Here is a 15,078-nt window from a genome sequence, read left to right as displayed (position 1 = left end):
TTTTTTAATAATGGTTTTTTCTCTCTCTCCCTTTAAATAGAAGGGTGGTAGAATGGTCCGAGAGGGTATGGGATCACTCTCTCTCTCTCTCCCTCTCTCTTGTGCCAATCCATAAGAAGGGGGACATGAACAATCCCGACAACTGTAGGGGTGTAGCTCTAACAAACGTAATAAGCAAAGTATACACTTTCATTTTGAATAGAAGGCTTGCTCAATGGGCAGAAAGAGAGGGGAAAATTATTGAAGAACAAGCAGGTTTTAGAGAAGGGTTTAGTACTATAGACCATATTTTTACTTTATATGCTTTATTTCAAAAATGTCTTAAGAAGAATACTAAATTATATGTTGCTTTCGTAGACTTTAAAAAAGGCGTTTGACTCTGTGAATAGAAATATATTGTGGCACGTTTTGAGAAAAAGATGTATATGGCACTTCGAGGTGTATATGAGTCAGTTTTGGCGTGTGTGCGTGAAAAAGGAGTTTACTCTGATTATTGTAGCAGTCCCCGTGGTGTAAAGCAAGGCTGTATTTTGAGTCCTCAAATGTTTGTATTCTTTATAAATGAATTAGCCATTGAAATGTCAGAAAAAGGTAGACATGGTATACAATTAATCCAAGGTGCTGTTGAAATATTCATGTTAATGTTTGCTGATGATGTGATTTTGCTCTCTAGCACTGTGGTTGGCTTGCAGAATCAGCTCAATGTATTGAAAAACAAAGCAACACATTGCAATTAACTGTTAATATAGACAAAACAAATATTATTGTTTTCCTTAATGGAGGTCATTTATCGCAATGGGAAAAGTGGCTGTGTGGTAATGTGGAAGTCAAAGTTATTAAAGCCTATAAGTATTTAGGAATGGTATTTACGACAAGGTTGAGTTTAAAAATGGGATGGTCAGAAATGTGTAGGAAAGGGAAAAAGGGAGTAACAGAAATTTTAAAATCTATGAAGAAACTGAAAACAGTTGATTCCTCTTTATGTTGGAAGTTGTTCAATACACAAATAGAGCCAATGCTGACTTATGCAGCAGAAGTATGGGGTCTTGAAGAAAATGCTGAAATGGAAAAGGTACATACATTAGCCATAAAGAGATTTATGAATGTTCCATTGCACTCTTCTAACACGATGGCATATGGTGATTCTGGAAGGTATCCTTTATATATTCGTGCCTTTGTGAAATGCATCAAATACTGGATAAATCTAACTCAGCTCCCTATAAACAGACTATGTAGACAGGCATATGACATGTTACTCCAGCAAGTTGAGTTAGGTAACCATAACTGGGTGGGCTATGTGAAGCAAGTTCTTACAGTAAACGGGTTTGGTATTGTACGGCTTAGTCAGGGAGTTGGGAATGAAAGAGGATTTATTTCGGAATTTAAAGATCGTTTAGTATCTTGTTATAAACAAAATTGGCACTCCAAGGTGGAAGATAGTGTAAAGTATTCTTGGTTCCATTCCTTCAAAAGTTATTACAACCAGAGAAATTTTTGATAATAGTTACTAATAAATGGCACAGGGATCTGTTAGCAAGATTTAGAAACAGAAGATTAGGCTTAAAAGCAAATAGAAGATGGTTTGATTCGGAAGGTATTGCGGATAATTTGTGCATGATGTGTATGGATGGTGTGAGAGAAGATGAAGACCATTTCCTATTTCATTGCAAAGTTTATCAAGATATCAGGGCTAAGAATCAACTTTTACATGTAAACTGTAACTGTAACGAATTCATTTTCTATGGAAAGGCTTTGTCGAAACCAAATTTGGCCTAATTAAGAATAGGAAAATAATCAGTTGTTTCATTACATTCTTATTATTGTGACAATGCACTTCTGGGAAGAGCAAAACGATTTGTAGAGGGGCTAAATATCTAAAGAAATTTCCACAGTAATTCTACCTTTATTTTTCGCTGGTTTGAGTGTGCCAAAGTGGGCGCTTATGTGTGACTCCATGTGTTTTCTGTGTGTTCTGTCATCACACTATGGTGACCCCATCGGTCAACACTTCAACAATGCCCACCACAGTCTCATCCATGTCAAGATTGCAGCATTTTTTATTTCGTGACAAATTCTAACCACCACCAGCACTCCTCGCCCCCCTTCCCTCCCCCCCCCCTCCCACACACACACACACCCAAACCTCCATCATTCCGTGACAAACAAAACTCTCCTGTTCAACAGGCCGTGATGTGCGCCTTGGTCATCTCGCAGTACGACCGGTGGCACAAGCTGAGCCAACTGTCCCCGACGATGCGGCACGTGGAGTCCACGTGCGCCTGGCACGTGATCGGCCTGGCCTCCTTCCTGGCCTACAACCTCCTCCTACTGGTGGTCAGCACCGCCCTCACCCTGCGCCCCCAGCAGATCTTGAAGGAGGGCGACTCCATCTTCATGTGCGCCTGCACCTCCCTGATCGTCGCGCTCTGCTTCATCCCGGCCTATCTGGTGGCCGAGCGCGAGCTGCACCGCACCATGATGCTCGTGGTGCTGCTGGTGCTCAGCCACTGCGGGGCGCTGGCCTACCTCTTCCTGCCCAAGGTCTACACCGTCTGGAAAGGCCTGGGCGCCAAGGAGGACAAGGGTGTAACTACAACTTCTGAAACCATGGACACCAAGTGAACCGATTTGTGTTTGGTTTGGTTTGTTTGGTTTGGTTTGGCCCAGTGTCCGGCGCGCACAAGGGGGTTGCCACCGCTGACGTGGACAGCAAGTGAACCGATTTGTGATTGGTTTGGCTTGGTTTGCTTTGGTTTGTTTGGCCCAGTGTCCGGCGCGCACAAGGGGGTTGCCACCGCTGACGTGGACAGCAAGTGAACCGATTTGTGATTGGTTTGGTTGGTTTGGTTTGGCCCAGTGTCCGGCGCGCACAAGGGGGTTGCCACCGCTGACGTGGACAGCAAGTGACCCGATTTGTGATTTGTTTGGCTTGGTTTGCTTTGGTTTGTTTGGCCCAGTGTCCGGCGCGCACAAGGGGGTTGCCACCGCTGACGTGGACAGCAAGTGAACCGATTTGTGATTTGTTTGGCTTGGTTTGCTTTGGTTTGTTTGGCCCAGTGTCCGGCGCGCACAAGGGGGTTGCCACAGCTGACGTGGAAAGCAAGTGAACCGATTTGTGATTGGTTTGGTTTGTTTGGCCCTGTGTCCGGCGCACACAAGGGGGTTGCCACCGCTGACGTGGACAGCAAGTGAACCGATTTGTGATTGGTTTGGTTGGTTTGGTTTGGTTTGTTTGGCCCAGTGTCCGGCGCGCACAAGGGGGTTGCCACCGCTGACGTGGACAGCAAGTGAACCGATTTGTGATTTGTTTGGCTTGGTTTGCTTTGGTTTGTTTGGCCCAGTGTCCGGCGCGCACAAGGGGGTTGCCACCGCTGACGTGGAAAGCAAGTGAACCGATTTGTGATTGGTTTCGTTGGTTTGGTTTGGCCCAGTGGTCGGTGTGCACAAGGGGGTTACCGCCGTCGCCGTGGACAGCATGCGAACCGTTTATTTGGTTTGGTTTTGGTTTTGGCCCGGTGGTGGTCGTTGTGTGTGGTGTTGCTGTTGCACCCCAACGCGACCCAGGCGAGTGGCCCGCAGGGTTCGAATCCCTATAATTGTACGGACCTGTCTTTTTGTTTATCTCCCCCCCCCCCGCCTCCCCCCCTTCGCCCAAGCCATCAATCCGTACCCCTCCTCCTACTTCCACTACTTTACCTTGAGTGGGGGTCTGGGTACTAGTCTTTCGGTTGGAACGATAAAACGAGGTTTCGTGTACATTTAGCGTACGTAAAAGAACCCACGCCAGCAAAAAACTCTGTCCGTTGCTAAATTCTAAAAGAATGAAAAGATCCGCTTTCGTGGAGTGATGACCTAGAAGTAACGCGTCCGCATAGGAAGCGAGAGAATCTGAGCACGCTGGTTCGAATCACGGCTCAGCCGCCGATAGTTTCTCACCCTCCACCAGCCCTTGAGTGGTGGTCTGGGCGATAGTCATTCGGATGAGACCATAAACCGAGGTCCCGTGTGCAGCATGCACTTAACGCATGTAAAAGAACCCACGGCAACAAAAGGGTTATTCCTGGCAAAATTTCGCACAGACAAATCTGTTGTGATAAAAAGAGAAATACAAATACAATACAATACAATATAAATGGAATACGAAACAATACAATGTAATACAAATGCAATGCAATACAAATACAATGCAATGCAATGCAACGCAACGCAATATAAATACATTGCAATGCAATGCAATGCAATACAATACAATACAAGAACTACACCTGTGGGGAGAGCAGTCTGAATTTCACGCAGAAAAGTATGTTGTGACAGAGATTAACACGATACGATACCATACCATGCCACACCATACCACACAACACATTACAACGCAGCACAGCACAGCACAGCACAGCACGACAAAACACAACACATTACACCGCGACACAACACGACACAGCACAAGACGACAGGACAGGACATGACGCGTCACAATACACAACGCAACACAATACACGATACCCACGACAAGATACGACACATTACAGTTCCACGCGACACAACACAGCACGACACGACACGACACGACACGGCACGGCACGGCACAACAGGCCACAGCACAACGCTACGACATGACACGACACGACACGACACGACACGACACGACACGCCACGGCACGGCACAACAGGCCACAGCACAACGCTACGACATGACACGACACGACACGACACGACACGCCACGGCACGGCACAACAGGCCACAGCACAACGCTACGACATGACACGACACGACACGACACAACACAACACAACACAACACAGCACGACACGACACGGCACGGCACGGCACAACAGGCCACAGCACAACGCTACGACATGACACGACACGACACGACACAACACAACACAACACAACACAACACACTCACTGCCCATGTCCCTTCCTGCCCCTGCTTTGCCACACCACTCTGCAGTGTCTGATGCTCTTCAACGTCTGCCTTGCTGTGTTCAGGCTGCCCCCCCGCCCCTCCTGACCGCCCCCCCCACTCCTCCCCCTCCTCCTACTACACCCCCCCGATCCACCCACCCCATCCCCTCTCCCCTAAGGATCGTGACTATCACTTCGCCAAGTCTCGTCCATGGGAAAACAGCAGAACCCATGAGGTCCAGACCTCGGTTACTGATTCTGGCAATGGGATCCCCATTACCTGCACCCGGCGATAATGATGATGTGCTGGCGACAGTTATTACGTGTGTGCCCCCCAAAAATAATAAATTAACTGCACCAGTGGCAGTCAGTGCTCGTGTGTGTTTCTCCACGCTTTTTGAAACGGTGATAGGTTTTCATGCTGCCGGTTACGCGCGCGCGCGCACACACACACACACTCTCTCTCTCTCTCTCTCTTACACACACACACACACACACACACACACACACAGGCGCACTTACTTGTAGAAGCACACACACATGCGCCCATATCCCCCACCCCCAACCCCACACACATATATACAAATACAAATATGCACACCCGCACGTTCCAATATTCCGTTACTCCCACAGTGTAGGCATGCATACACACACATACCTCATCCTCTACCCCCCCCCCCCCCCCCCGGCCCCCCCACCACCACGAACACACAGACCCACACATACACACAAACACACACGCACAGAGGCTGCCACTGATTGGCCACAAGAGGGATGGGAAAAGATCTCTGATGCCAAGAACGTGGCGTCTAGTGTGTTGCTCAGTCTATTGTATTTGGAAAAGCCCACATAAATTTGCGCAATGTTGGTTTGGAAATGATGCCGATATTTGTTTGATTTGCAAAGCATCGTGGTCTACCTTTCATGCTAGACTTACGGCCGCTCCCTCTCTCTGCCTTTATTTCTTTGAGGCGATCGATGGTGTGATGGCCTTGTACCTGTTCTTTTTGATATTCTTTGACTTTTCTGAGGATTTCCGATTTTCCTAGATGTAGACCGTTCGTTGTTGAGTTACCAGCAGGTCTGTCAGCTCGCTCATTTCCCTTAACACCTGCATGTCCCGGGCAGTATGACCATGTAAATTTTTTAATCTGAAAGTTGCGCATTGCCTTATGCCACTCTGGGCTTCCCATTCCATTTTCAGTTTTCTGTATGAGGTTCATTGAGTCGGTTAGAATCATGGCATGTTGGTTTGCGGGCATATGGATAGACGATAGCCACTGGAGGGCATGTGTCACAGCTTCAACCTCCATCGTTAGGCTGGAGGTTGTGACTTTGTAGGCAGCATTCTCTTCCCTAATTGTGTTTCCATTTTGTTTCGCAGTGAATCCCCAACCGGATTGGTCTTTGGTGACTGAGCCATCGGTGTATATGATGATGTCCTCTTCTTTACTGTTTTCTTCTCTGAGTAGCTTCACTTCCGCATCAGTTTTGCCCTCTGGCCATTCCCGACAATGTTTTCCTAGAGTGGGTGAAACGGCTGTGTTGAATGGATGGTTGAGGTTTTCGGGGTTTTTCTCCCATTCTTTTGTTTCTTTCAGGTCTTGTAGTCGGCATACTAGCTGGATTGTGTCTTCTGCTTGTCCCATCCATGATCTTCCTCGTCCTAGGCGGCTGCCTTTTGGTTCTTTGACTGCGTCATGCAGTGGGTTTTGGGGTTTTCTAGTGCTTTTAAGTAGGTCTTAACCTGTTCTAACTTGTTTCTGGCCTGCACTGAAGGAAGGTCAAGCAGGTATCGCATGGTTTCCGTGGGCGTGTCTTTTGTTGTTCCAAGGATCAGCCTCATAGCTTCATTTTGAACTCTTTCTAATTTTATGAGGTTGCTTTGAGATGATGTTGTTATTCCAAGTCCATAGTCGATCACACTGAGGACGAGTGATTGGTATAGCAGGAATACGTGGCGTTGTTCAATACCTTTGGTTGCCATTACTTTTAAGACTGAAAGGCCCTTTTGCATTTGAGAACAGTATTTTCCGTATGTTTTCTGAAGGTCAGCATCCTGTCGAACTGTATTCCTGGGTAGCTTAGGCATTCGGTTTTCTCGATCTGAATCCCGTCGGATGACACAGGTGGTGGTGATTTGCTCGCGGTTCTGTTGTTGAGGGTGCACAGCAACGTTTGGGCTTTTGCTGGATTGATGGAAGATCCTGTGTCTTTGCACCACTGAGCAATATTGTTTCGTTGTTTCTGGACGGCTTTAGTTCTTTGAGCCTGAGCATTTCCGAAGTTTTGAAAACCAGGCCATCATCCGCAAGGGCAAGCACCCGAGCTATTCCATTGTTGTTTAAGTCTGCAAGGCCCTTCGTGTAGACGTTGTAGAGGACAGGAGAGAGCGGAGACCCTTGTGGCAGTCATTTTTCATCAATGAATTGGCAGTGGAGTTATCAAAGAAGGCTAGACATGGAATACAAATGATACCTGGCGCAACACAATTGTTCTTAATGGTATTTGCTGATGATGTTGTTCTCTTGTGTGATACACCCATAGGGTTACAAAATTATATAATTGCCCTTAAGCAAGAAAACAGACTTGTTTCCACTGCTGTCGATGTTGCTGTTGTTGCTACAACTGTTGTTGTTAGTTGTTTGTGTTCTTGTTCTTCTTTCTGCTTTGAGCCGTTTTTTGGGACTGGTGCTGCTGCTGTTAAGCAGTGTGTGGTTATTGTTATTATTATTGCTGTTGTTATTGTTGCTGATGTTGTCATTATCACACACACATACCTACATTATAACCAATGGAAAAAAATACAAAAAGAATGGAAACTAAGCCTTACTCTGTTTTGTTTGTGTGTGTGTGTGTGTGTGTGTGTGTGTGGAGGGGTGGGGTGTCCATCGGTGATTGTTGTGTGCGCGTGCGTGTATGTTGTGTGCATGTGTGTGTGTGTGTGTCTCTGTATGTGTGTTTGTGGGGACGGTGTTCACTGGTTCATGCTGTGTGTGTTTGTGTGTGCCACCCCACCGCTACCACCACGAACACCACCACCACCACCACCATCAACACCACGAGATCACCACAACACTGAAGGAGAGGCCGACTGAAGCTGTGTTGATCTGGAGTGAAGTGGACCCAAGACAAGACAATCAGTTTCAGTTTCACTTTCTCAAGGAGGCGTCACTGCGTTCGGACAAATCCATACACGCTACACCACATCTGTTGAGCAGATGCCTGACCAGCAGCATAACCCAACGCGCTTAGTCAGGCCTTGAGTGCATGCTTACATATTTGTGTACCTATGAAAGTGGATTTCATTTTACGTAATTTCGCCAGAGGACAACACTCTCGTTGCCATGGGTTCTTTTTCAGTGCGCCAAGTGCGTGCTGCACACGGGACCTCGGTTTATCGTCTCATCCGAAAGACTAGACGCTCAGTTTGATTTTCCAGTCAAACTTAGGAGAAAGGGCGAGAGCGGGATTCGAACCCACACCCTCACGGACTGTATTGGCAGCTGAGCGTCTTAACCATTCTGCCACCTTCAAGACAAGACAAGACAGGCATTTATCCAGCGATATGAAAACCGCCTGAAAATCACAGTGAATGCTTTCTGATTTATCTCGACAGACACGGTGCATCTCTGTGAGTCAACATGCTTATGTTTTGTTATTATTGTTGTTTGTTTGTTTTAATACAGTTAATTTGTCCTATTTTTGCGTTTGGGATGAATGCCCACTCACTTCTGGGAGAAATAATAATAATAATTATAATGAAACATTTGTTGAGCGCTTTCCTCCCATAAAGAGAGATCAAAGCGCTTAACAATGAATATCAAACACACACACACACACACACACACGCAATAACTCACAAAAAGAACGAAGAAGAAAAATAATGATTTAGCGCACAATAATATAAAACAGATTCAGACACTACGCGTATTACATAATTACACACACACACACACACACACACACACAACGAACGAGAGAGAGAGAGAGTTTGCATGGCTTATAACTGAAGAAGTATGGAAGGTCTATGGATAGGCGTTTTCAAAAAAAAAAAAATTTCAGACCAGTTTTGAAAGATTGAAATGAAAGAGAGTGGCGAAGATCGTGAGGTAAACTGTGACAGACATATGGAGCTGAATAAGAAAAGGAAGAATCACCGAAGGATCGAGTTTTAACGTAGTGGGATTGCGAGAAAGTGTAGTCGTTTCCCGCCAACGTTTACTCTTCACGATTACAATGTGTGAGAGAGCGTGGGAAGTCTTTTATTTATTTATTTTATTTTATTTTTTTAAATAAAAAACAAACGCCAAAAGAAAGAGTGCACATTCATGCAGTGGAAGCACAAATGAATGATGTCAAAACCTAGCACACACACATGTTGTGCCTCTTGAATATCAGTGATACATCCACAGAATGAATGGTTAAAATGTTCAGATTGCTGTAGAAATGATTATGTGGATTTCTTTTCGAAAAATAACTATAGAAAAGACAGAAGAAGCGAAAAAATCGAATAAATGACCAATCAATCAATAGATAAACAAATGAATGAATAAATAGATAAGTGAATGAATGAATGAATGAATAGATAAGTAAATGAATGCATTAATTAACTAATTAATTGATTAATGAACGAATGAATGAAAAGAAAAATACAGAAGATATAGAAATACAGAAGACAATGTAGACAAATTAGGCAAAACTCTTTTTGAAGACTGGATCTTATGATGAAATTTCAGTAGCTGATCTGATCCAAGTATTGGCAAAACGCAGCAAAGCTGACTCTCTCGGAAAAAGACAGCTTCGTAAAGTCCCTGCCAAAACCAGGAAAGGATCGTCGTCAGGTGATCGTCTACCACATCATTACAGGAGCAAAGCATCGCTGGTAAGCTCATGAAACACATAGCAGAGAGAAACCATGCAAGTAACCTTGAACAGACACATGTTCTTCCTTTGAATCAGGGTGGGTTTATAATGATAATAATCATGATAATAGAAATAATAATAATGATAAAGGATAGTACTTTTATGGCGCAAACTTCACCTCTACACTCCATCTCGCTCACTACAATCGGCTTCGGATCCATTCTGTTTACGCATACCCAGATTCAAACACTCGACTGTAGGCCGCCGTTCTTTCTCTGTCTCAGGACCTTGCGATTGGAATGAGCTTCCTCTTTCGCTTCGTCAGGTCTCCACACTCAGTTCTTTCAAGTCTGGCCTTAAGACCCACCTCTTCCAAAAATAGCCTCCCTTGCATGCCCTTCCTTGTTTTTTAGTTTCTACAGTTTTAGAGTTATGCATGCGTGTGAATGACTGGTGCGAAAGCGCTTTGATTTGTCTCTGCACAAGATTCAGCGCTATATAAAAAAATACCATTATTATTATTATTATTAAACTCCCTATGCAATGGGCTCAAAGCGTCTCACATGAAACAACACATAAGATTATACTATGGTACATAATCACATACCTCTGCACGTGATAAAACAACACATAAGAGATAAGTGTTCGTTGGAAAATACAGCTTTCTTCGCACATGTGTGTGTGTGTGTGTGTGTGTGTGATGCAAGTTCTCTCAAACTAAAGGTTGTTGCCTTGTCAAGGGGTATTTCCGTGTGTGTATGAGTGGTTGGGTCAGTGTGTGTGTGTGTGTGTGTGTGTGTGTGTGTGTGTGGTTTTGTTAATGTGTGCTTTTTGCCACTTGTGCACACACACACACACACACACACACACACACACACACACACACACACACACACTATCACTAACATTAACACTACTAACACTAACACAATGACACACTAACACACAAGCCTCGCTAAGTTCCTGTCAACCATAAGCTCCATATTTCATGACTCAGCCATCCGAACGCGTTTCACCCAGGCAGCAGTCCCTTGACGTTGAAGTACCCATGTTTTACGACACAGCCACCCGCCCCACCCTGTTGAAGTGAGTCCTCCGTCTTATCACTCCATCACTGATAAGACAACCGCGTTATTCAGGATCAAGATCAATGGCCCTCGATCGGCCCACATGGACTCGTAGTATACGTATAGCCCTTCATCTGTGAAGCTGATCTGGGGCCTTTGGACCTCTAGGCCAAGATGGAAAGATGTGGAGTGATGGCCTAGAGGTAACGCGTCCGCCTAGGAAGCGAGAGAATCTGAGCGCGCTGGTTCGAATCACGGCTCAGCCGCCGATATTTTCTCCTCCTCCCTCCGCTAGACCTTGAGTGGTGGTCTGGACGCTAGTCATTCGGATGAGACGATAAACCGAGGTCCCGTGTGCAGCATGCACTTAGCGCACGGAAAAGAACCCACGGCAACAAAAGGGTTGTTCCTGGCAAAATTCTGTAGAAAAATCCACTTCAATAGGAAACACAAATATAACTGCACGAAGGAAAAAATACAAGAAAATGGGTGGCGCTGTAGTGTAGCGATGCGCTCTCCCTGGGGAGAGCAGCCGGAATTTCACACAGAGAAATTTGTTGTGATAAAAAGAAATACAAATATATATATATATAACCTATTTTCTTGTTAATAGAAGATAATATAGACATATAGTTATTTCACCTTTTATATAAATGCATTCAGTTCAGTCACCTGTTGGCTGACATATAGTTCAATCACCTGCTAGCTGAAGATGTTCAGTATATCTAACTATGGCTTGAAAACATAGAGTTTAATTAACATTAAACAGAAACTCAGTTGGAGAACTGTGCAGCTTCTTTACTTTTCAGTTGAAGTTACATATTTGATTTGCCAGTTATGTGAAGGCATAGTTTATTTACCTGATACATATGTATTTGCCTGTTAATTGTAGAAATAGTATCTATTCAAATGTTAAATGAAGGTTTTACTTTCGCATATTGTTCAGTCGTGATGTCAACAATTTTAACATTTTTTCCTCCAGTGCTGCCTCCCGTCGCTGTGTCACTACAGTCCACGTGTAAAACAGTGGATTGAGGGCAGCGTTGAGAGGTGACATGAACACAACCAGGGTTCCATAGATCTTGTCTGACACAGTGACACCACCTGCTGACATCACCATGACCAGGCCGAATGAAATCCAGCAAACAGCAGACATGACAGCCACTTTTCTCATCAGGTAGACTGAGGAATACACTGACCTCTTTTTGGGTTCCAATGCAATTCTGTTTGTTGGTGTCAGTTTGCAGATGATAACTTGACCAGCTACAATAGTTATGTTGAAAATGAAATTGATTGCCACAATAGCATTAATCCACCTGAACTCTTGATGAGTCCTGTAACGCTGAAATAAAGCCAGACGACACAGCCCAGACTGACCAGAGAGGCCCCAGTGTGACAGTCCAGGAAGAAATGGTATGAGAGACAGGGAGAATCCAGCAAACCAAATCGCCGCACAATTTAAAGAAATTGAACTTTTATTAAATGCACAGGATCTGTTTGGGGAATAAAGAACGATACTCTGATCCAAGCTAATGATGAAGATGATAAAAACTGACACCTCACTGGACATAATGAAAAGAAATCCACTCATTTTACACATCATACTTTCCGTCCATAACTTTTCAAACCTGATGTAGTCTCCATAAAAGATTTCATTTGCTACCAAGACAATTCCAAGATGACTTCCCATACATATATCCGCAACATTTAAATGGGCAATGGTTATGAGAAAAATCCTTCCAAATAGTTCCTTGATAAAAGACAAAGACAGAAAGCAAAGAACATTTCCTACAACAGCAATACCACATATAATCCAGAAGAAAATCGTGTGTAATGTCGATGTCATCAATCCTCGACATGAAGGAAGCACAGCTTGAGGTGCCACACATTTCATTTCGCTTGTCTGTTCAGGGAGAATATTATCACAACAAAACCTGTAATCTGACGACAAGATATGATTCAAACGAAATGCTGATGAAATCAAATCGAGAGGAAAATTTATCAGTGGATTCTTCTTCATATCCAATTCAGTCAATTCAGGCATGTTTTTAAAACCTCTTATACCGATGGTTTTCAAGGATGAAAAGGACAAATTCATACACTTTAAACGGGGTAGGTAAACAGATATTTCGGTATCAAGTATTTCAAGAGATGTGTTTGACATGTCTGCATGTTTCAGAGTATAATGTACGCACCTCAACAATTTGCTTTTTATTTCCTTTAGCGGGTTATTTGCTAAAGATATTATTCTCAAATTAGCCAGCTGAAGGAAAACGGTCACATCAAGGGACCTGAAATGGTTGTTGTCAAGATTGAGGGACTGCAGGTTGGTGATCTTTACACCCGATACATTATACAACGAACAGTGTGACAGAGTCAGATGAATGAGATGTACACTATGTGTGAAATCTGTCAGTGACATTCCTGACCCTGTAGCATCCACGTAGCGAAGTGGAATGAAGAGGTGAACGGGAAAATGCTGACTGCACCAGAAAGAATGACCTTGACAAAGACACCCCTCAGGACAAATCATGTCACACATCAGTTCATCATCCCGCTTTGGACACTGACCCCAGCCATCACACAGATGATATTCATGCACACAAACTTTTGAATCTCTACATTGGTAGAGGTAAGGACAGGCCACTGTCTCACAATCTAGCTCATCTTCTCCATACACACAGTCAGAAAATCCATTGCATCGAGTGTAGATTGGAAGACAGTACAACCACTCAGCTGTACAACGATAATGAGTGTCGGGACAAGTGTCTTCAATCTTCATCTCCTGTTGCGTAAAGTAACCTGTTCCATCTAAGTTGATGTAAAATCGTTGCTTCCGAAGAATTTCTTTGAATGGAGAATGCAGTGTTTCTTCCGTTGGACAACTGACCTCATCAGAATCATCAACACAGTCAGGGAATTCATTACAAACATGACTGCGCCTTACATGTTGAGAGTTAAAACACGTGAAACCGTTATGTGAAAAAGGTTCACAGAATGACTCATCACTGTTGTCTGGGCAGTCCTGTCTAAAGTCACACACGAAAGTGTAATGAACTATTGTGAAATCATCATCACATCTGAACATGTCATGTGTATCTGTAGCTACCATCCTAGGTAGATCCTTGTGATAGTCATGCCTGTGGCTCGCGTTCGTAAACATGTGACTTTGTGAGTACCTTTCTTTTCCACAGTTACTTTGGAGATTGGAAAACAAAAATGCGTGTGACAGTTGTTTGTTTGAACAAAGAAATAAAACCTGGCGTGTGCTTGTGAAGACAGACTGTGATGATGGTAACTTGGCTACTGTATTTTGAGGGAAAACAGGTCTGAGAGAATGTGGTTGTATTTCACATAATGATACTGAACATACCTGATAATTTTTAACAGGAACGTGATAGTAAAGTGTCATGGAACAAAATTTTGTAAACATATATTTTTTGGAAGGATTGCGTGGATGCATTGCTCTAAAGTGGTTTATATTGTAAATCAACGTGCCATCAGACCATTTAGAAAACTTGCTGTACATGAAGGGTACAATGTTCCAACCGGCTGTATAACCCAAACACAAATCAAACTCATAAAAGAATTTTGAAATGTGTGAAACGTCTTTTAGTTCCTTTCTTGTTTTAATTGAGGCTGTTTGTCCACTCAAACTTCTGCACTTAAAATTTATCACATCAAGATTGATATATTCGTCAAATATTACAAGTTTAAAACATTTGTTATGTGAAGCCACCAGACCCTGACAGTCAGGACTGCTGAAGGGACAGTGTTCCGTTTCATCCTGACCACTTTCACACTCTGTCTTCAGGTTGCAGTCTAGATGATCTTGAAATTCGGAATAGACAGTCACAGAACAATTGAACAAGCCACTTGACAGTTTATAGGGCAGCGTAGTTTGAGAAGATGTAGTAAAATATAGTTTTATACTCTGACTCATTTTCGTGACACGAAGTTGAACATAAAGGTACGACGAAAAAAAGATTTCAGCGAGTGGGAACTGATCAATGATCCAACTCTGTAAACTCTGTTGAGTTGCATTTGTTTTTCGGTACTGTAGTGTAGGACGTGTGTACACTCTACTAAGCTTAGGAGAGTAGACTTGTTGTACACTGATCGAAATAGCGTGATCAGAGGGTCCCTTCAGCTCTGCACTGCAAACTATTTCTTTTAGAGAACCATATTCACCATGTGGTGCTACTAAATATCCAGTATGCTTCAACACGTTTTTCT

At 43.8% G+C, this 15,078-nt stretch overlaps 1 protein-coding gene across 1 annotated transcript in view; it reads left to right on the top strand.

Moving 5' to 3' along the window:
• LOC143301997 (metabotropic glutamate receptor 6-like) overlaps nt 1-2,622 on the top strand; it is a 22,782-nt gene extending 20,160 nt beyond the window's left edge. Inside the window, exon 7 of the mRNA XM_076616481.1 lies at nt 2,185-2,622. Within this exon, the coding sequence (XP_076472596.1) occupies nt 2,185-2,622 (438 nt within the window). The remainder of the gene's footprint in view (nt 1-2,184) is intronic.
• The last annotated feature ends 12,456 nt before the right edge of the window (nt 2,623-15,078 follow it).

Source organism: Babylonia areolata, chromosome 28 (assembly GCF_041734735.1).
Source record: "Babylonia areolata isolate BAREFJ2019XMU chromosome 28, ASM4173473v1, whole genome shotgun sequence".
Taxonomy (NCBI): domain Eukaryota; kingdom Metazoa; phylum Mollusca; class Gastropoda; order Neogastropoda; family Buccinidae; genus Babylonia; species Babylonia areolata.
This window is presented reverse-complemented; position numbering and strand designations above follow the sequence as displayed.